Source organism: Python bivittatus, unplaced genomic scaffold, assembly GCF_059951505.1.
Source record: "Python bivittatus isolate LINGU-HERP-01145 unplaced genomic scaffold, Pbiv_v1 ctg000220_np1212, whole genome shotgun sequence".
NCBI classification, from domain to species: Eukaryota; Metazoa; Chordata; class Lepidosauria; order Squamata; family Pythonidae; genus Python; species Python bivittatus.
In genome coordinates this window covers 30,994,091-31,017,373 of record NW_028277048.1, presented here as the reverse complement: position 1 = coordinate 31,017,373, position 23,283 = coordinate 30,994,091, and the positions used below count along the sequence as shown (strand labels likewise).

The following is a 23,283-nucleotide window of genomic DNA, read 5'->3' as shown; positions in this document are numbered from 1 at the left end:
AGGTGATTTTGTTGGGCGACTGTTCTGGTGAATAATAACAATTGTGTTGCATTTTCTTCATTTGTATACTATCTGCCTGACTGTGGATTGATGGAGACAAAAGTCTTTGACAATGGTGTTGTAACCCTTACTAGCTTCATGAGGATCTTTTTGTGGTCTACAAAAATGTCCTCTGATTGGAATATGATTCACTTCACAAGCCTCTGTTGCAAAAATATACTTCTAATGGTAGCAACAAACATGCACGTCCCTCAAACTCATACCTGATCATCATCTGCTTGATTGGAACATCTGGCTCAGCTGAACTCCCTTAAGAGACCTGATTATCCTGGGCTTCTCATACTTTTTCCGAAAACAGTGAATGTTGGCTGACGGTTTTCAACAAAGACATGACACAGTACAGTGTTCTGGGTGTTGTTTGTTTAACCTGATTCTTTTTATCTATTAACAGGACTTAGATGAAGTTCTGATTGCACTGTAGGTCACAATAGTATAGGATTACAGTTGGTTCTAAAGGATTCATAAACTTAACATATACTTAAATCACAATAGTGTTTTAAAATTAACCCAAAGGCCATGTGAAGCTACAATGAAGGCTGCGCACTACTCAGCTCTGACCTATATTAACAGCTAGCATTATTTAGAAGCTACAGTGCATTTGGAAAGTATTCAGACCCCCTTCACTTTTTTCAATTTTGTTATGTTGCAGCCTGATACTACAATCATTCAAATTCATTTTTTTCCTCATTAATCTACACTCAGTACCCCATAATGACAAAGTGAAAACAGGATTTTAGAAATGTCTGTAAATTTATTAAAAATAAAAAACTGAAATATCACATTGGCATAAGTATTCAACAACACTTGAAATTTAGCTCAGGTGCCTCCCATTTCTCTTGATAGTTGCTGAGCTGTTTCTACACCTTAACTGGAGTCCACCTGTGGTAAATTAAATTGATTGGACATGACTTGGAAAGGCACACACCTCTCTATAGAAGGCCTCACAGCTGACAATGCATACTGTACCAGAGCAAAAGCCGTAAGGTCAAAGGAACTGCCCGCAGAGCTCAGAGACAGGATTATTGCAAGGCACAGATCTGGGGAAGGCTATAAAAAAATTTCTGCTGCCCTGAAGGTTCCCAAGAGCACAGTGGCCTCCATAATTCTCAAATGGAAGAAGTTTGGCACAGTTTGGACTCTTCCAAAAGCTGGTCGCTTGGCCAAACTCAGCAATCGGGGGAGAAGAGCCTTAGTAAGAGAGGTGACCAAGAACCCGATGGTCACTCTGACTGAGCTCCAGAGATCCTGTGTGGAGATGGGACAAAGTTCTAGAAGGACAACCATCACTGCAGCCCTCCACCGATCTGGGCTTTCTGGCAGAGTGGCTAGATGGAAGTCTCTCCTCAGTGCAAAACACATGAAAGCCTGCTTGGAGTTTGCAAAAAAGCACCTGAAGGACTCTCAGACTGTGAGGAACAAGATTCTCTGGTCTCATGAAACCAAGATTGAATTGTTTGGCCTCAATTCTAAACGTTATGTCTGGAGGAAACTAGGCACCGCTCGTCACCTGCCCAATACCATCCCAACAGTGAAGCATGGTGGGGGCAGCATCATGCTGTGGGGGTGTTTTTCAGCAGCAGGGACTGGGAGACTGGTCAGGGTTGAGGGAAAGCTGAATGGAGCAAAGTACAGAGTTCTCCTCAACGAAAACCTGTTCCACAGCGCTCAGGACCTCAGACTGGGCCGAAGGTTCACCTTCCAACATGACAACGATCCTAAGCACACAGCCAAGACTACACAGGAATGGCTTAGGGACAACTCTGTGAATGTCCTAGAGTGGCCCAGCCAGAGCCCTGACGTGAACCCTATTGAACATCTCTGGAGAGACCTGGAAATGGCTGTCCACCGATAGTCCCCATCCAACTTGATTGAGCTTGAGAGGATTTGCAAAGAAGAACGGCAGAAAATCCCCCAATCCAGGTGTGCAAAGCTTGTCGTGTCATACCAAAAAATATTCGAGGCTGTAATTGCTGCCAAAGGTGCTTCAACAAAGTACTGAGTAAAGGGTCTGAATACTTAAGTACATGTGATATTTCAGTTTTTTCTTTTTAATAAATTTACAGACATTTCTAAAATTCTGTTTTCACTTTGTCATTATGGGTGTAGATTAATGAGAAAAAAAATGAATTTGAACGGTTGTATGTTGTAGGCTGCAACATAACAAAATTGAAAAAAGTGAAAGGGGTCTGAATACTTTCCGAATGCACTGTAAGAGTATGAACCAGTAGATTCCCCAGTTCAAAGCCTGTCTTAATAACAAAATCACCAGCAGGTCTTAGATTTGCCAAAGCAAAGGCCCACAGTTCCATAACTACGCTTGTGGAAGATCCTAGCTTCAGTGCTTGGCAACTCAATACAAAAGCACCTTAGAAGACCTGAGTAGGACTAGCAGGGTCTCAGACTATTAAAACCTTAAAGAACTATGCAAAGGACAAGCATAAGCATCAGCCTTTACTGCTTATGCTTCCCAGAAGTCTGCTCACCAGTGTGACTGCGTTTGTGCACCATCAGTACATTTGGGCCAATGCACACCATTCCACAGATGTCACATTTCAATTTGCCATTGGGTAGCCGTATGCCACCTGGGGAATGCGGTTCTTGTCCTGTTCCATCACAGTAACCAAGGGGCTCAGAGAGGGAATCCTCTACAATCACGCTGTCCTCTTTTTCAATGAGCCGGTCATCATGTGACAGCAGCCGGCTAGATTCTTCATCACTGTACATTTCCACCTTGATAGAATTTGCTGTGGGAAAAAAAAGAATAAAAAAACAATCTATTAACAGTATAGTATTAAATACTTGCAAATAGTAAGCATTTAAAAAAAAATACTCTAAGGGCTCTGGATGATGGAAACTTTGGTAATGAGCAAAAATTAAAAATTACTGAAGGACCTTTGGCGTTTAAGACTGGACAAAAAACATAAATTTTAATGTAATACATGCTATGGAGAAATAATGCTTTCTTCCCTTTCTCTCATAATATTAGAATTTTCCAATTACTAAATTCAAGACCATGAAACTAAGAAAGGTCAAATTGCATTACTATTTCAAACTAAATTAGGACCTGCCATAAGAAAGGAGGAATAGTACCTTCCACTGGAGATCCACCCAAGTATAATGCTGCATGCATCTAATGAAGGGGATATTTGTAGAAAATCTGATGCCATCATAGTTATTTATTTTTGGAGTGCCACAAAAGTCTGCTTAACAACCCAGGAGATCGCTTAATGACCGCAACCGGAAGTGCCTGGATTGTGGTAGTTGAGCGAAACAGTCACATGGTAATCTTGCTTAACGACCACTTCAGTCAACGACTGAGATTCCGGTCCCAATTGTGGTTGTTAGGCGAGGATACCTGTACTTATACAGTACTGTGCAAAAGTTTTCGGCAGGTGTGAAAAATGTTGTAAAGTAAGAATGCTTTCAAAAATATATATTGTAATTGTTTATGTTTATCAATTTACAAAATGCAAAGTGAGTGAACAGAAGAAAAACCCAAATCAAATCAATATTTGGTTTGACCACCCTTTGCCTTCAAAACAGCATCAATTCTTCTAGGTACACTTGCACACAGTTTTTGAAGGAACTTGGCAGGTAGATTGTCCAAACATCTTGGAGACCTAACCACAGATCTCCTGTGGATGTAGGCTGCCTCAAATCCTGTCTCTTCACATAATCCCAGACAGACTCAATGATGTTGAGATCAGGGCTCTGTGGGGGCCAAACCGTCACTTCCAGGACTCCTTGTTCTTCTTTACGCTGAAGATAGTTCTTAATGACATTGGCTGTATGTTTGGGGTCGTTGTCCTGCTGCAGAATAAATTTGGGGCCAATCACACGCCTCCCTGATGGTATGGCATGATGGATAAATATCTGCCTGTATTTCTCAGCATTGAGGACACCATTGATCCTGACCAAACCTCCAACTCCATTTGCAGAAATGCAGCCCCAAACTTGCAAGGAACCTCCATCATGCTTCACTGTTGCCTGCAGACACTCATTATTGTACCGCTCTCCAGCCCTTCGGCAAACAAACTGCCTCCTGCTACAGCCAAATCTTTCAAATTTTGACTCATCAGTCCAGAGCACCTGCTGCCATTTTTCTGTTCCTATGTTTTCATGCAGAATTGAGTTGCTTAGCCTTGTTTCCATGTCGGAGGTATGGCTTTTTGGCTGCAATTCTTCCATGAAGACCACTTCTGGCCAGACTTCTCCGGACAGTAGATGGGTGTACCTGGGTCCCACTGGTTTCTGCCAGTTCTGTGCTGATGGCACTGCTGGACATCTTCTGATGTTGAAGGGAAATAAGCATGATGTGTCTTTCATCTGCTGCATTAAGTTTCCTTGGCCGACCACTGCATTTACAGTCCTCAACGTTGCCCGTTTCTTTGTGCTTCTTCAAAAGAGCTTGAACAGCACATCTTGAAACTCCACTCTGCTTTGAAATTTTTGCCTGGGAGAAACCTTCCTGTGCTCAGTCTTGCCATGGTGTATAACCTGTGACATGAAACTGTCTTCCACAACCTCACCTTAGTAGCAGAGTTTGGCTGTTCCTCACCCAGTTTTAAGCCTCCTACGCAGCCGTTTGTTTCAGCTAATGACTGTTTCAACTGACATATGAAATTGATGAACATTAGCACCTGCTTGGTATAATTGGTTAATCATACACCTGACTCTAATCCTACAAGATCCCTGACTTTGTGCAAGTGTACAAAGTGTGCAAATGTAAGAACTGATGCTGGTTTGAAGGCAAAGGGTGGTCACACCAAATATTGATTTGATTTGGATTTCTCTTCTGTTTGCTCACTTTGCATTTTGTAAATTGATAAACATAAACAATTACAATATACAAGCATTCTTATTTTACAGCATTTTTTCACACCTGCCTAAAACTTTTGCACAGTACTGTATATTAGAGTATAGTGCTAATTCCTGTTGGGAGAAAATGCAGTAGACTAGCAAATCCAATCTCATCAGATAATGTCCAAGGGATGCTCTCAAGAGATAAAATATATTATGTATTTAAAACCAGGAAAATCAAGTAAGATAGCAAGATAGAAGTTAGAAGTAAGATATTCCTTCTTTCTAAAGGAATCTGGAATTTCTGTTTCATATCTGATTAGCCAACTGGTAAATGAATGTGAAGCATTTCATAGATATCATCTACAAATATTCTTTGCCTTTCATTCATTAAAGAAAGTGCGCAAGTAGCTACAATGCTGGACATGTTCCCAGAACTGAAATAAAAGCCTTAGGCACAAACAGCCTATGAGCTAAGAGACATACAATGGTCCTCAGAGATCCTTAAAGTTCTACCCATTTTTTCCTACCAGCCAAATAACAATGTGGACAGGATCACTGCTAAGCAGTGGGGGAAAGCTCCATCCTGAGACTCTGAAGATAGATGCTTTTCCACTGTGGACAGATTGAAGGAATCTGGTACATCAGGTGGGACTTTGCAACTTAGAAAGCAAAGGGCATCTGGTGTGGGACTGCACCGTAATATAGCTCCCCAAATTACAGTATGAAAAATGAGGAAGTCCTGTTTCTATTTCATGATATATAATTGTTTAACCATTCCATTTCAGTTGAAATGTATTTGTAGAGATGGTATCTAATATTCACATCTCCTCCTAATCTGTACATTCTCTTCTACATTGCATTCTGTGGCACTGGAAAGGTAGCAAAAACAAAAACTAGACTAGATGCAATGGGGAAGCCTTGTTTAGGATTATAAAAAGCCTTAAATGATTAAATCAGTGGTCCATACATTTCGGTGTTGTCGATGCTGAGATGCAATAGCTCAACAGGGTTTCAGACAAGAGCTTTTCCTCCTCCTGTGTGAAGATGTAAGCAAATGCCCTACTGCTGATCGCTTGTGCTTCCTCTCTCTGTGTCTGACCTGCTCACTTAAAAATGAAGATGAAGCTTCTTACAATTAAAAAGGAAGCTGACCTAAACCCCTCCTTACTGCCTCATGATCTGTGGCCCAAGGTCTTTTGAACCCAGCCCATTTCTTGTATCAGGCTGGAAAACAACTGCCCGGGACAATGGCACATAGCACAATAAGGAGATAGAGGTTCAGTTATGTTTCTATTCAGATAGGAAGTCTTTCACTTCATGCAGACATATGAACATTACAGGTGCTGCAGCTGTATCTAGTTTGACTCCAAAGATAACATTTTCCCCCTTATATATTATTGGAAAACCCACACACTGTGAGATAGCCTCTAAAATAAAGGTAGCTATTATCATCTAATTATGATGTATTTTTTGCTAAAAGCTGCTTCATTTGTGGCATTCCACAGAGCATTAAAACAGTTAAGAATGTAGGTCATTGCCAACACATCTTCCCCCCACATCTTCTTATAGCTTATCATGATACAGAACTGAAGAAAAAAAGGTGCAAGGGAGGCACCTTGATGGGCATACACAGGTACTACTTATAGACAACCAGAGCAGCTTAGTTATAGAAATTGCCTGTCAGCCCAGAATATCTCAGCGTAAATTAAAAGGCTGGGTGTGGGAACTAGGCCTTTATGTCCAATAAACCTGAGTCCCCACATTTTTTACTCCATTAAAGTACTTCTAAAAGAATTGGACAAATAGATGTAAATTGTTCTATTTGGCATGATGGGAGGGAGTAAATAGTGACTCAGATCATAGTTAGTTTTTTGGAAGGCAAACAGATACAACAAGACTTTCCTAAACTGATCATGATGATTGGGGATTATGGGAGTTGCAGTTCAGCACACTTGAAGGGAGCTGCAAGAGGCTCAACTTTGTCTTAGTGCCACAGAGACCAATTTTTTGCTCAGGAAAAACTGGGAATTGATAGGATTTAATATAATGGGATTTCATGGCTTTCCATTTTGACAGCCTTCTGTCTATCCAGAGACAGACAAAGGGTGAACACATTCACATCTAGTATTAATAGCAATAGAGAATTTAGTAGACTTTGTTGTGTCCCTATTTGTATAAGGACATATTCAGCAGCAGAGTTGCCTAAGAAATCTCTTCACAAATATGGCTTACAACTGGGTAGTACACTGAGCAGGACTCGGGCATTTCTACAGGATAAGATAGGGGTATGTTAGCATGCCATCCATTTTGGCTACTGAGGTGCTTTCTTACACACATACACACACGAGCTCTTGGTTCCAGAAAAGCAGCAGCTTCTACATTCAGATTGTTGGGAGACATTTTTTTAATGGGAAACAATATACAAATATTTACACACCCACACGAGAGAAGCAAATGATGCAGTTAAAATTTCAGTTGAAATCCTTTGCAAGTCAACATTTAGCCTTTGCGTGCAGCAGTGAGCCAGTGCAGAGCAAGGCACTGTATCAGCTTAGGATCTCCAGCTCTAAACACCGTATCTTTATCAGTAGAAAAATAAAGGGGTATTTGTGTGTGTCATGAGAAATAATTTAAACAAGTTTACCACATTACAAAAAAATAAATAAATAATGTTGGAAGCTGGTACTTGTATCACAACATGTAGAGGAGTAGGAAATAATGGATTTAACAGGGGAAAAAGGCTTTATTTATCAAAAACAGCACTCTGGAGATCCAACACAACCTGACATTGCTGTGCATAAATATGAAGTACAAGGTTGCTCACTGGGGCAGGAACTGCTCAAATACATGAATGCTGGTTGAATCTGGATGTTTTTCCAATCCTGGATGACTAACTATTGTTCTTCAATTTTCCTTACAGAAGAATAGCAGTATTTGATCATGCTGGCAAAACATGTTATGCAATATTTCTGCTCCACCAGGACATAAGCTTGTTGGCCTATCCAGCAATGAATCAAGACAGATCAGGAGCAAAACATCAGCCAGCTTCTCCCTGTAAAGGGGAAGGTATCTTTTGGGGCTTTGACAAAACATATGCAGAATTCCTTTTATGTTTCACTGCACAAGTAATAGAATGCCTTCAACTAATACAACCAGCTTTCAAGGCCCTGAATGCATTACAGGAAATTCTGAACTGGGTCTAAATTACTAGAAGTGGGTTCCGTCGTATTATTTCCAATTCAGTATTGGACACCTATATAAACTCTTCAGCTTCAAATTAAAAATGGCAAAAATGCCTAATATGAAGAATAACTATCAGACAGAATAATAGAAACAAACTAATTTAAGAATAATAATTTTCTATATATGTAATGTACATTCTGTCTAAGAGAAGCACAGGTATGCATGTGCCACCCAAAATTGGTAGTTTTCACAAATGTCAGTTGCTATTTTAGCAGGAAAATATGGCTGCTGAAGATATAAAGGCTAAATCAATATATATAAATCTTCCCCCCAAAATTTTCCATCTTTATCTCCTCAACCATCCAAATTGCTGGTGACTGGCCATACGAACAAAAATTGTGGAATGACTCAATTTCTCAGACAAAATATGTCATGTATATATCTGAGCAAGGGGCTTCCTAAGTTTAGAGTGAAAACTATAAAGCAATGAAAAAGAATAACTTTTTCTGCAGAAAAATCCAGAAAGCCCCACTCTTTTGTTCTCTCTGTTGTATTTTTTTCAACCAGCGTCACACACAAAATAAATGCCAGGCACATTCTTAATCTGATGGTCATTATCTAGGCCTTTTCAGATAAAATTAAAGGGAAAACAATTATTGCCTTAGACAGACAAGAGGCAGTCTCTGCTCTGACCACAAATAGTGCGACACATTTTAGGCGTAACCTACTGGAATCAGAAAATTGTGTACTCACCACTAAGGGACCGGCTTGGGGAGGAGTGCTGGCTGTTTGGTGTGCTCACTGTGGGCCCCACAATTGTGGAGGTGAACTCCTTTTCCAAAGAGGAATCTCCACTACCTTTAGCAAGGAAAGAAGAAGGGAGCAGAGATAAATCTAGGTAACTTGTTGCAAGAATATCTCAAGAAATAAATATATTTCCTCTATGACCAGGATAGCTGAGGAGAAAAATGTCTCTCCTCATGTAACTAAAGAGAATGTAGCCTTTGCAACCTGCTACAGAAAAACTACCTACTGTTGCTCCTAGTGAATAATACAGGAAGCAAAATCCAAGCTTATCAGAATCAAAACAGCACAGTATAGTAATCATACTGTATTTTCATACAATATAATTTGTGATGATCAGAGGATCTTCTGGACCCATCACTCATTGCTGACCTGCATCTGATCAATGTTCAGAAGAGAGATACCAGATACTGGTAAAGCCAAGCAAATTACATAAAGGCTGTAATGCTCATGTTCATCAGACTGAGAATTCACAAACATGTTCAGAATTCTGGCAGCTGTTGAGTGTGCATTGTCAAAATAATATGGTTCCCACCTGAATGCTTGTAATCAATATATGCAGTAGCAGTTGGGGTTCCTTTAAAAAGTGTACATATCATGCCAATGATTAGACAGAGAGACTTCAGTTTAAATATGAACTTTCATAAATATATAAACAAGACCTAGTGTATGGCCATAGAACTATAAATTGCTAGATCCTCAGCATGTTCAAAACATCAGATAACTTGCCTTTTTGGAGAAACTAAGCTATTGTGCTAGGTTACTTTATCTCAAAGTGCACCTACATCAAACCTCTTTATTTTTAAGTGTGTGGATTTATTTCTTCTCATTCTCATGTCAATATTCTGCTCATTTGGGAATCTGGAAAAATGATCTTATTACATGTATAAATAGTCCAAAACTGTTCACCATAATGAATTAGAAGCTTGATTTCATTTCTTTATTAGAATAATACTCCTGATTTGCTGTTGTTTTTCTTATTTAACTGAATACGATAAGAGGAAAAACTCTCAGTAGAGCTGTATTTGCTTAGTGAACCTTTAGTTTCTTCACAGTCACACATTCTTCATCATATAAAAGTGCTTGTACTTAAAAAGAAAAAGAACCTTACAATGAACACTCTCTCTTAATACTTGCCTGGCTGTGCCTACCTGTAATTACTGCCCATATAATACCATTTTATACTCTTTGCAAAATTATTTTTATAAAGACTGTATCTTTCTTGCTCACACACACTCACGAGAATTTAAAGTAATTGTTTATTCTAATTGTTTTAGGTATCCTCTGCCTATATTGTAGTTTACTGAACTGGTTAATCCAATGTGCCTACTTCTGAGTTTTAAAATTCTAAAAGCCCATTATATCATTTTTTTAAAAAAAATTCCAATAGTGAAATCTTCTCCATATTTATTCAAAAGTTATCCTACCGTGTTTCTTCTTAAAATGTCTTAAGTACCTTAAGTATGCTTCGGCTGCAGTCACATACTTTGGGAGGGGCGTTATCAGTCTCAATATGCATTTATGAATGCTGACAAAATATGAGGCTCTTTCTTTCTCAGTTCTCGTGAGATGATATCTAACTGTAACCAATTTAGGTCTGTATGATAACATATCAGTTTAGGAATGATCTTTAGGATACTTAGACATAATTATTAATTGTCTCTGTAAATTACAGGCATTGTTATAGCTGTACTTCTCAATCAAACCAATCAAGAGATTTTGAAGAACAGAGATTCATAAGATCTTCAAGAGATCTTATTGATCCTAGAAAAAAGGAGACAAATTCAAATTACTCTCTATCCAACCTGCCCCCACATTCCATTTATAAGCCAGGCCAAATTTGGGCAGACTTCCAGCATTCATGGAATTTTGGAGGTTATTGGTCTCTTGCAGCACTAAGTTTCAGCTGCTAAAGTTCACTCCTGGACATTTTAGAAACCATTGCCAACTAAAAAGTCACCGGGAACTTTCAAGGCATTTTGCAAGGTAAAAATGATTCCTCACCACATTCTCCTTTAATTACATGTGACTAATTAAGAATATATAAATAGCTATCTCTCTGACCAGCCAACAATATATTGGAGGAGGAATGGGGTGAAACATGCTGATAATATTAAATTTAAATGACTAAAATGCAATATGATGCTTAAATCATCCCATATAATGCAAAATTACAGAAATTAGGTATGACTAGTTTAAAGGAAATTTGGAAAAGGGGCACAATTTAAAATGCTGAGACTTAGACATTATTGTGGTTTGTTTAAACCAGAGTTTTCACATTATGTCTGAATGGAATTCTAATCTAGGTAGCAATCCTATATTACTACTAAATCCAGATTATTAACACTCATCTTAAATCAGGATCAAGCTACAGTATAAGAGATGCTAATCAGTAACTGACATCAAGGAAAAACCAGAGTCACTGCATCAGAACTGATATGCAATGAAGGAGCAACCAAGATTGTTACAACAGAAGAAGCTCCGTACATAAGATGTGGGAAAGCAAAGCAGACAGTACAAAACTCTAAGTGTAGACTCTATAAAAATTTACTTCGTTTTTATTAAGATGGCTAAAAACTGTCATAACTATATTTCAAATTGCAGATTGGGGATCAGATAAACAAATGCTCTTCCAATGCAAACTAATAATATACTTATTAGAAGAACACTAGCATAACTCTTTTGACTTCTAATGCTGTGTGCATTGTAATGTTTATTTATGGAGAAATATTTAGTTAGACTGCCTGAAATGCTCTAGCAAAGGCTGGGATCACACACCACATTAAGCCAAAATGTAGTTTACCAGCATGCTAGTATGAACTCTGGCATTGTGGTTTACAATTTTGGCCTCTTGTATTTAGTTATCTCTTAGAACTAGTTTGCTTGGGTGCTCAAGGCAGCACACGTGCTCCCTCCTCCCATTTTTCTCTATGAGGGAGGTTGGGCTGAGACAGGGTGACTGACCCAAAGTCACCCAGTGAACTGAATATTCTAATTATTCAGAAACCAATGATTTTGTATAGTATGTGAATTCTGTTCATAATTTAGTGAGAGGTAGACTCTTGCTGCTGTAAATCTGCTTCCCTACAAGAGCCTAGCTTAACTTTTTTTATTCACAGTAAAGAGAGACAATATTCTTTAATTGCCAGCAGGGCACCCTAATACCAGATGTATCGCTATTAATAATTTGCTTTCTCTAAGCCTTATATTTATTCTGGTGACCTCCAGACATACTATTGAGGGTGATAATACAAATGTATACATATAACAATGTGGACAACCTCCCTGCTGGCACTTGCTATGCATCTGGGACAGCAGATCTATCATGATAACCCAGAGACTGCACTCCAAACAAGGTCAAATTCCTCCACAACTGTTTCATGGGGTAGTTCCCCACACCTTTCAGTTCCCCTTAAGTGTTCCCATTCCTAGAAACATTTGTATACTTTAAATGCCAGCTCAAATCTGGAGAGAGTGGTGAAACTTTTAGTAGAGAAACAGGTAACTTTCTTCTGCATCTGCATTCTTACACTCACATTGTTTAACATGTTCCAGCATTTCCTGGAAACATATAATGTTAGCCAGATGAACCCAGGATTAATATCTGTACAGCTAAGTATTTATGAATTTTGAAATGTTTTGTCCCCATCTCCCTAGAACTGAGACTTTTGGACCCGGATGATCATCTCTCAACCACTGTCTTAACACCTTGATTCCTCAAAGGGCTAAACAGAAAGATCTGAGGTACATTTTCACCTATGTGCATGCCCAGAAATAGTGGCATATTCCTAGTAATGTTTTGAATTAGAAGTTAGTGATAACATGATTATGCAAAATAGCCAGCAAAAACTATCAGCAATTTAAACCAAGAATTTGTTCTCCCTAGTACCATCGAGTTACTTGGACCAAGGATTTTTTTCTGCACTATGCCATAACATACAGAGTGAATTATGGTCCCACCTCTCCCCCAGGATTTTATTGAAGTCAGGGAGGGAGGGGAGAGGAGGAAAACTGGGAGTCTTTAACAGAGGCTTATCAGTTCCTTTCATAAACAGAAACTGTCTTATCTCGCTCTTTTTGTTGTTCCTTGTTCATCCATATCCAAAAGCCTGCAGATGCATTTCCAAGCTGCCACTGTTCTCCTTGCACAGATAAGGAATTCTAGAGATTGACTTCCTCCGCTGTTTTGCATGGCATCAAAAACACCCTCTACCAACACTCCCCATGGCGCCAAGTGTAAATAAAAACAGAAGCAGCATGGAGTTATTCCAGACAGACACCCTCCCCGTTTAACTTACATTATTCTAGCTTGCTGAAGATACCCTGGAGTGTTATCACAGCCAACTCCTTGGAAACAGCAGTGGAATACAGACTGTGAGTGTGTGTGGCTGCATCTCGGCAGTAGGGTGAACTCAGCCACTCACCTTCCAGGAAGAAGAGATTCCTGGAAGTGAGAGAAACGGCCGTCATTTTACAGTCAAGCAGCACTGTGAGAGCAGGAATCTATACGGCTGCAATCTCTGTCCCCCTGGGCTCAGACTAAGGCTCCTTCCCTCAATGCTTTATGTCCTGTCTTCTAAATCAGCTTCTGGGTGGCATGCTTTGGGGAATAAAAAAAAAAATCTTGACCAGACTAACTGAGGGTAACAACAACAACAACAAAACCAGTTATCTGCTCGCCATCACTTGGGCAACTGTCATGGATGCTGTACAGGAAAGAATGTGCCACTCTAAAAAGGTAAGGGCACCCATCCAGGAGTTTTTAGCACTCTGTAAACTGAAATAAGGTCTCTCTTTGTTTCATTGAGGAAAAATATACTGGTGATTGCTTCAGACCTAATCCAATGAGGCTTAAACGGTCCCTGTGTTTTGGTCTAATTATCATGACAAAGCAGTAGCCAAATCCAAACTATCAGTGCATGGTGAGAATAAATAAATAGAATATTCCCTGTTATAAATTGAAAGTGGAAAATCATGAATATGTGGAAAACAGAAATAAAGAAAATGCATTATTCTACTCTTTTGGACAGAAGTATCTATAGAGATAAATTACTATTCAGCCTTTAAAAAGAACCTTGAAAGCTAGCCTAAATATACTGGATGTGTCCTAAGAAAAGTCCATTATTCTATTGAAATCCATACAGAAAAGATTTGTTTCCTTTTGCTATCTCTACTCAGAATTTATCAACTTCCTGGAATTAAGCTTTTGATTTTTTATTGGAAACATACATTACATTTCTATCCTAACCTTTTTAAAAAGATCAGTCTCAAAAAGAAAAAAAAGGATGATATAGGAGTGTTACACAAATGTAATCAATTCACATAATAAAAATAGTTTAAAAGAAATATTTAAAATTTTCAGTTATGCATAAATGCAACAGCAAGCATTTTCTCTGAAGGAACTCATTCCCGATGGGTAAGAGAGAAGAGACATTACCTCTAGTGAGATGGTAACTGCTACCCTTATTTTTATCTATGTTTTATTAGGAATAGCATTAAAGATCTTTCGCCCAATTAATCAGGGACACTTTTTAAAATGGATCAGGTAAGCGGTTAGAATACGTGATTTTAATCAATTTAAAATTCACCTTTAATTATTTCAGCCCAAGCCTTTACTTCCTGAGTTCTCATTATTAATAGTGAAGAGAATTTGATACAGAAAAAAGAATTGTACATAATCTTCTGACTTTTCTAGCCCATTTGCAGAATTGGCTGGATTTTCCATCTTCCCCAGCCCTCACTGTTCCCATTCTGCTTTGGAAGCTTAGAAGACCCCTGGAGCAGATTTGGTGATGGCTCACACAAAAAGCTTCGAGGGAAAGAAGGAAGGGAATTCCTTATGATACAAGTGGAAGCCTGGTCTTCTAATATTTGTTTTGGGGCCCCCAACACATAGTAATTCTAGTACATCTATAAGCACTGTAATGCTATGCAATAAAAGCAGACTTCCCTCTATCAAGCAAAGCTCAACTTTGGGTGACTATATGGGCCTGCCTACGTACCTTTGTTATGTTAGTCAAAAAGACTTGAATAGAGAATAATGAACCAAATGCCAGGAATATTGCTCATGGCTATTGTAGTTAAGAAGGGACAGCTATTGCCAAAATTATGTGAGTGAGCACGTTAAAAGTTCTTTAAATAGAAGGGGAAGACACACCAGCAATTTTTGCCCTGGAAATATTTTTTCTTCAATGAGTCACCCACAATACTTCTCATGGTAAGAATGTAAAAAAAGAGGGATATACAATTTATAAACTTTTAAAAAGAAGATGGAAGACCCAGAAAAGAGGAAAACAGATAGTGGAAAATACATGCTGCTTCCAATGCTAAGAAACAGGATGACGTTACAAATCTTAGCAGTGACAGGACAGATGCCATGATTTGGATGAAGTTTAAAATATTTCTAGCATTATTAACCAATCCAAAAATAAGTGGGAGCAAAAGTCCAACATTTAACAGGCTCTGGTAGCTAGCCAAATTTTATGGCTGCCATCAAATCTTGATCTTGTTTTAGGGGAGGGAGAAACTTATCCCATATACATATCATAACAGTGGCACTTTTTCTTCCTGTTGGGATAGCATTAAACAGTTTCTCTTATCACTGGAAACACCTGGTTGAAAAAGTATTTTCCATGTTTTGCAAAAGAAAAGAAAAGGTGCAGTTGAAAGGCAGCAAGCATTTATATTTCTTGGAATGGGAAAGATTCCTCAAATCATTTCCTCCCTTCTGTTTTTTTCTCACATACTGTAGCTTTGTTTACCTGATTAGCTGTTCTTCCTGATCCACATGACACAGTAGTGTGACAAAAATAATACAGGAAGAACACAGTGGAAAAGGGGACACAGATAATTTGTAGCACGCTGGACTGCACACGTGTAATTAAGTTTACCCCCATTATTAGCCAAATAGGCAGGCATTACTTCTTTACTGACTCTTCATTAAGATCAGCGAGTGTACAAGGTTTCAGCCATAGCAAATGGCAATTCTTAAAGTGTTCAATATTATATATGCATATTTGTTCACTAATTCCCATACACGCAAGGAAGCATCTCTCGCATTTTAGCCAGTAGGATTTAAATTATTTCCACAGTTTCCCTGAACAATCAATAACTAAAAGCTTGGTTAGTCTACAGCCTTTTAGAACTTCGTATCTTGTTCCCATAACCTGATCTCCAGTAGATCTATTTTCCTGGAGAATATTATAAATCTACCTGTAGTTGTCTATGTGGTTAGTCCACATTTCCAAATACTGAGTAATCAGCATTTCACAAAACAGCCACGTATAATTGTTCATTTGGTTCTGCACACAATTATTAATTACTATGATTTGTGACCTACAGATTACTAATTTTTCACCCTCCTAACTTGATCACTTTAGATAGGTAACTACATAAGGCAATTTACTGCATCCTTAATCACAAAGCACATGTTTCACGTGACAGGAATTCATTAAGGTAGCTCTCAAATATTCAGCTCTAAGGCACCACCCCACAGCTTCAAAAGATTGCTCATTCATAGCAGTACAGTAGTTTCCTACCATAATTGGGCTCATTCTTCTTCTGTTACACCAACATCTTGCATCGCAGACTATATCACATCAGTTTAATTCTTTATGCTTTTGGAAACTATTAATCTCCCAGTAACTTCACCAGTACATTTTGTCTACAAAAAAAGGTGCTCTACTTTCTGAATTTTTCTTCAATAAATGTGTGGGTTTGATTGTAAGCTAATGGTAATTACTGTATCAGACACAGCTCTAGTAATCAAAATCCTTGCCAACAAGTTGCATCTATTTCATCATTCTTTCAAAACATAACAGCCAGGTCATTTTTCCAAAGGTTCCATCTCACCCATATTCCATGTGTTTGTTATTTAAATCAATAAAGTTTTATCTGCAAGTAATTCTGATTATCTTCCTTTTATTCACAATTACTCTTCTACGATGTTTTTCTGTCCAATAAAAATACATATGCTCTTCTTCCAAAGACAATCTGGCCCCTCTCCCACCCCAACCAAAGTATGGATTTTACTTATATCAACGCAGGTTCTTTATAGAGTTTAATTTATTCATTTGTGTTCCTGGTACCATTTAAATCCTCTGTAAACACTATATAACTGGAAAAGCCTTTGGTCCATCTCATCCATCAGTTTGGTCAAGAAATACATTTTCTATCTTCTCTACATTCCCTTCCTATGTGAATCCTATGAACCTTTATGTAAACTGAGAGCCAGTTGGTATAGTGGCTAAGATGCCAGGAGACCATGAGTTCTAGTCTTCACTTAGGCATGAAAGATGCCTGGGAGACTTTGGGCCAGTCGCTTTTTCTCAGCCCAACCCACATCTCAGGAGTGTGATCTGGAATGGGGTAATACTCAACCAGGCTGATACTTTTAAGCCCACAGGCACATTAGGAAGTTTGAAGACATTATCAAGGTACTACCTCAAAAAGGCTTTCACAGAGCCAAGGCCTTTCACAAGTAAGACCAGGCCAAGTCAGGCCAAATACATTTATACTTACATTAAATTAAGATACAGAATTAAATTATTAGCATTTTTACATACCTTTACAATTATTGTATTTATTTGCCCCACCTATCCCAACTTTAATAATAGTACTAATAAATTTATTCCCTCCCTTTCCAACAGTAAAAGGAATTTACTTCCAGTCCTCCATCTGTAAAATAAACAATTACATGCATAGAGGAAGTCAAATTAAATTAAATTCACACTGGGAATTCCCCTAACCCCTTATCTCCCAAGCATTGCAATTAATTTTAAAAGAATTTCCATTTCAATACAATACAATAGATGGGGGGAGTCCTTCCAAAAATTTCAAAGTAGTGGGCTGCTGCTAGCCCAAGATGGGTCAAGGGGGAATATCAGCTAGTCCTTCTCCTCCTCCTGGCTGTGTGGGTCTAGGAGACAGACACAGACACACCCCTTCCCTTCTGACATAGACACAGATAAATAACCCACGTGCACAGGTTCTCCTCTAAATACACAAATGTTCTGATTTCTTCCTTCCTTGGAAAAAAGAAATGGCATAAGAATTGTCCATCCCACCAGAGGAGATAAAAACCACAGCATTTTTGTTGCAGTGATTTCCAATCCCTTTCCTTCCAGTCTAATGTCACTAATCAGCTACTTCATAGACCGCCTAGGACTCTGCTAAGGGATAGGATCAAAAAGGATCTCAGGAGATTTAACAAGAGAGATGGTTCAAAAAGGAGAGCAAAGGGGTGCCTACATGCATATATACTGCTGAATCCCATATTAATCCCATAATAACAAAAAATGCAGCCAATGACCAAGCTGACAAAAATTGGGGGAAGGAAAATTAAGTATGCCATTATCAGATAAACCTGGAAAACAGACTGTGTTCAGTGAGAACTGTTTGCATCAGTCAGGTGATGGAAAAATGGTTTTTTCTTTATTCTGGTGGACAAAGGTTTAATTTAAATTTGTAGTGAATTGATTATTCTCAGCTAATAAACTTAGAGAAACCTATCATTTCTAGAACAGGAGACTGTCAGACAAACAACTAATTTAATTGTTATGAATTAGTGGCCCAAGCTGCAGGTCTGCTATATTTCATAGCAAAAATTTATGCCAAATTTGACAGTGAGTTGAGGACAAACTCCAGTATTTTTCCACACCTGCTCTTCCAAGCACAATCACTGTGCAGCAGCCTGGTAAGACCACCTCACCCATCCCTCACCATTCCAATTTTGGCACACTGCTTCAAGCCAACAGAGCCAGGAAAAAGATGAGAGTGCTCAGTAACCTGGTATGGAAACTCCTGAGTCAAATTGTGCTTTGGGGAATTGACCAGAGTTGAACATGGGTAGAGGAAGGAAGGGAAGCCAATAGAAGAGAATATCTATAGCTCAGGATCCAACGGTGGAATTCTTGGTGCTCTTTGAGCTTGGTTGTTTGCCTGCAGACTTTTCGTTACCCAGCTAGGATTTGCTGCCTATTTATATATAGTAGCTTGCTCTGCCAGTTTTGGCAGAAAACAATACTCTAATCAAGGAACCACCAAGGGGGAAAGCTCACCCCACCTAATCTGGCAGGGCAAGCTACTATATATAAACATGCAGCAAACCCCACGTTAACACTGATGATGTTACCTAGTGGGGTAATGAAACATCTGCAAGTAAACAACCAAGCTCAGAGAGCACCCAGAACTCTATAAGGAAGGCAAGGAACGAAGTTACAATTTTCGAAGCTAGGGATTCTTAATGTTTTTGTGCAATGGACCCCTTTAGAGTCTGATGAAACCTATGGACCCTTTCTCAGAAGAATGCACAAAATAAAATGTGTAGATATAGACTGTGTTACAAAGGAAACCAATTATGCTCAAATACAATTATCAAAATACTAAAGAAACAATAAATATGCAATAGAGTAATGCATGTGCTTCTTTATTAATCCATTAAATCAATTACAAGACAAGCTAAATTTCAATTTTAAGTTAGTGAAAATAAAGTTGAAATTATTTTTCCATTCAAAATCTATTCACACATCCAAGTTAAGACCCCTTGCTCTAGGATATTTCTTCTGTTGAATTGAACCAACTTACATTATCTGACCTCCATTATCAGTCATTCCTTGGAGCAAGCACCACAGATTAAGGGCAAAAAGGTGGATAAAAAAATTATTCTCCCATACTTCTATCCCCAGATCTTCAAGAGAGCAACAGATGGAGAAATTAATTCCCACCTTACATTGGGAAAGAAATCATGAGGGTCCTCAACCTTCAGTCATTTTGAACATTCTTGTATAAAAGTGCTGGAAGTAGAGTTTACTCTGATAAAAAAAACTAGAAGTCCTACAATGTATTTTATAATAAGATATACGAATAAGACAAAATATATTACAATATCAATTTCAATCAGAGAAAGGCCAAAAAATCCCATACCAGATATGTAAGATCGCCCATTGCAGTCTTCTAGCTCCATCTTGAAAATACTTCACTAAGAAAAAAAGGAGAAAAACAGGGGTCTGTCAGAACACCAAGCAAGCTAAAACAGGAGCTTTTTTTGCTAGATAATCCTCCCCTTTGGCTCAACTGGGATGTCATATTATTTGAGTATACAAGAGCTAACTAAACCACTTTAATTGTACTGTATTAACACATATTTCCAGGTTATCGCTGCAATGTTATTTGCAATTGTATATCAAATCATTTTTAAAACATTGGCAAAAAGAAATGAACATATTTCACGCACAAACACAGTTGGAATTTAGAACTGCATAAACAGATGCCAAATTATAACATGCGCTCGCTCTCTCTCTCTCTCTCTCTCTCTCTCTCTCTCTCGTACACATGCACAAACACAAACATATTTTCTGCTGGGAATAAAAAGCTGTATCCATGTCTGCAAGTTCACATATTAGTAACTTGCATATTCAATAACAAAAATATAGTAAATACTCCTCCAAGTTGCTTGTTATTATGTCCAAAATCAGTTGCCATTCACGCAAGGAAGGAAACTGCCAAATAATAATTAATTGACAAAATAGAAGCTGAATGATCCTTCAAAAAGTTGCATCGAAGAGCTGTCAGTCTTGTTTGATGAGGCAATGCTGGGCTCAGTCTTCATTGGTCAAGAATACAACAGGCCACTGCTAACGTGGAATCCTTCAGTAGCAAGTTACAGTAACAACTGTCCATTGCAATTCACTTTAAAGAAAATTGAGTCTCTATAATGACACTGCACCGTTTTAAATACAAAAACACAGCTTTACTTTGCCAGTGAGAAGAAAAGAACATGCTAAATGTAATACTGAAACTTAGCATCTCATGAAGTTAATTCACATTTTATATGTTTAATGACTTTCCTCTAATTACACTTAATGGTGAAAAAAATATGAGTGAAAACCACAAGCCATTTTGAACTAATGTTATAAGCCTGAAGGTAAACTCAGCTGACCTTTGGGGTCTTCTTCCTCCAGCTGCTGATGAGACGTACCTGGGCTGGCCCTTCATGAGGCACCTGCTGGCCACACATGCAGCCTTCAAGCAAGGCTTTGGAAGGCCTCAGAAGGCTTCTGAAGCCTTGTGAGAAGGCCACATGCAGCCTCTGGAAGAAAGCCTTGTGCAGCCAGCAGCTGCCTCACAAAAATGCCTCATCAACAGCAGAAAGAAGATGGTAAAGGACAGCTGGGGCAGCAGGGCCGGCAGAGGCGACCAAAAGGGCAGAGATGGGGGGCAGATAGGCAGGTGGGGGGAACTGAAGTGCCCCTGTGGTCATAAGTACAGGCAGGCTGCCAAGCGCCCAAATTTTGATCCTGTGACTGCAGAAGCACTGCAATCGCTATAACTTCAGGGACCAGGCGTAAGTACCATTTGTTCAGCGCCATCATAACTTTGAATGGTTGCTGAACAAATGGTTGTTAACTGAGGACTTGTTGTTGTTGTTTAGTCGTTAAGTCGTGTCCGACTCTCCGTGACCCCATGAACCATACTGCGCCAGGCCTTCCGGTCCTTCACTGCCTCCCTGAGTTTGCTCAGTTTCATGCTCATTGCTTCAGTGATGCTATCTAACCATCTCATCCTCTGCCGTCCTCTTCTCCTTTTGCCTTCAATCTTTCCCAGCATCAGGGTCTTTTCCAAAGAGTCCTCTCTTCGCATTAGGTGACCAAAGTATCTGAGCTTGAGCTTCATTATACAAATTGCTTGAGTACAAAATACACAATAAAAATATACATTTTTATCCTGTAAAAGACACCAAGTAACTAATACCTTTTACTAAAAGTCAAAATGCTGTCTAAACATAGAGTATGAATGAAAGTCCCATTAAGGAAAATTCACCTTTCATTAAGGATATTTTATCCTAGGCTGAAAACTGTTCTTGGAAACTCACTGACTTTCATAATTTTTAAACATCAGAATGGAACAAAATATGCAAACGTCCTTAAAGGGTGTTCACAATATGAGATCTCTCTGTCCAGCATTTATTTCTGTTCCATATATGCTTAACTTGTTTTGTCTGACCGTTATAAGTAATTTTATCAGTTACAGCAGTTTGAGAAAACAGGTTAAAAATGCCAACCAAGAGAACGAGAAACTGCGACATTTACTACCTTTCTCAGGTGTATAATTGTGTTGCTGAAGTAATCACTCACAAACCAGAACATTGTATATTTCTTAGAATATTATATAAAAGTATGCTTTCACTGCAACTGGTTTTTGGAGTGAGGCCATAAGTATCCAATAATGGGTAACTATGGGAATATGAGGTTTTGACAGTGTAGAAGCCCTCACAAATATTTATACATTCTGGGGTTTTAAAAAGTGGGTTTGATTATTTTGACAATTTGTTTCAGATTAATTTGAAATGTCAAATGCAGTCAGACAAAAATTTAGCAATTTGGTAACTGTATGTCTGACAACATGTGAAATTCAATTGTTAATTATGTCCACAATAGCCTGTTCTTGAAAAGCTGTTCAGTTCTGTGGATACTTTTTCCATCTATTCTTCTCCTTTCCAAATCCCTTCTCACTACATCCACTCAATTTGTAGAGAAAGAATACTTGTCTAATATGGCTAAATTAATCCAGTCAGAACAATCTCCCTTCATTTTAAACACGTTTTTGTTGAATATATATCTGCTGCTTAGACTTATGATATTAAATGTAAGCAGTGATAATCTATTCTGGCTATCAGACAGACAAGGGAGGAGAGGGATCATTAATGTCCACAAGAAAATAAACAGAAATCAAATCAGGTCTACATATATTCATATGCTTTGTAACAGACTTTGATAATTTAAAAAGATACATACTGTGGTATGATTTTACCTCCAAGGGAGGGTAAAATTCATACTTCCTTGAGATATAAACCTAAAATACAAGTTTTCAGACTTTACCTATTACAAGCGAGAAACAGGGACAGTGTCTAGAATCCCCTCAGGCTCCGTGAGTTGAGAACATTAGCACTTTAAAAGTAGAGCACAGTGGCTTCAGAAGCCCTTGAAGTTCTTTTCACTTTGAAATAATGAATTTTTCCTCCCTAAGTGACAAAACCTAGGGAATAAAACCTTCAGAAGTAACCCAATTATTTTAAACAGACATGCACACTGCAACTTTCGCATGATGTTGTTGATTTGCAATCTTTACAAAAGAAAGAAAGATCAGTGTTTTCTTGATGGAAAACAGTTACTGAAAAGCTACAGGGAAACAAAATCTAGACAGGCCTTGATGTATTCCCTTGTAATTCCAGACCCCAGAAATGAACAGAAAAAAAAAAAAAGCCTCATCAAGGAAATACAGACCTTCCTTAGTAAGAATACAATGAGCTTCCCCTCCCTTGCTTAAAGCTCTATCCTGCTGAAGAGGGAAGTTATGAATGGGATGGAACACAATGCCAAGAGCTAAGATATCGTCTGCCAGCTTCAAACCACACACAACACTTACAGTAGCATA

General features: G+C 38.5%; 1 protein-coding gene across 4 annotated transcripts in view; it reads right to left on the bottom strand.

The window, feature by feature from the left end:
• Positions 1-23,283, bottom strand: part of IKZF4 (IKAROS family zinc finger 4) — a 67,628-nt gene that overhangs the window by 21,329 nt on the left and 23,016 nt on the right. For 2 of the 4 annotated variants that reach the window (XM_088138255.1, XM_088138254.1), the window contains 4 exons: positions 19,774-19,828; positions 13,149-13,294; positions 8,800-8,904; positions 2,544-2,804 (listed from right to left, as the gene is read on the bottom strand). In XM_088138255.1, the coding sequence (XP_087994381.1) occupies positions 2,544-2,784 (241 nt within the window). In that variant the 5' untranslated portion in view covers positions 2,785-2,804; positions 8,800-8,904; positions 13,149-13,294; positions 19,774-19,828. The remainder of the gene's footprint in view (positions 1-2,543; positions 2,805-8,799; positions 8,905-13,148; positions 13,295-19,773; positions 19,829-23,283) is intronic. The other 2 variants (XM_025173683.2, XM_088138253.1) reach the window with 1 other exon arrangement.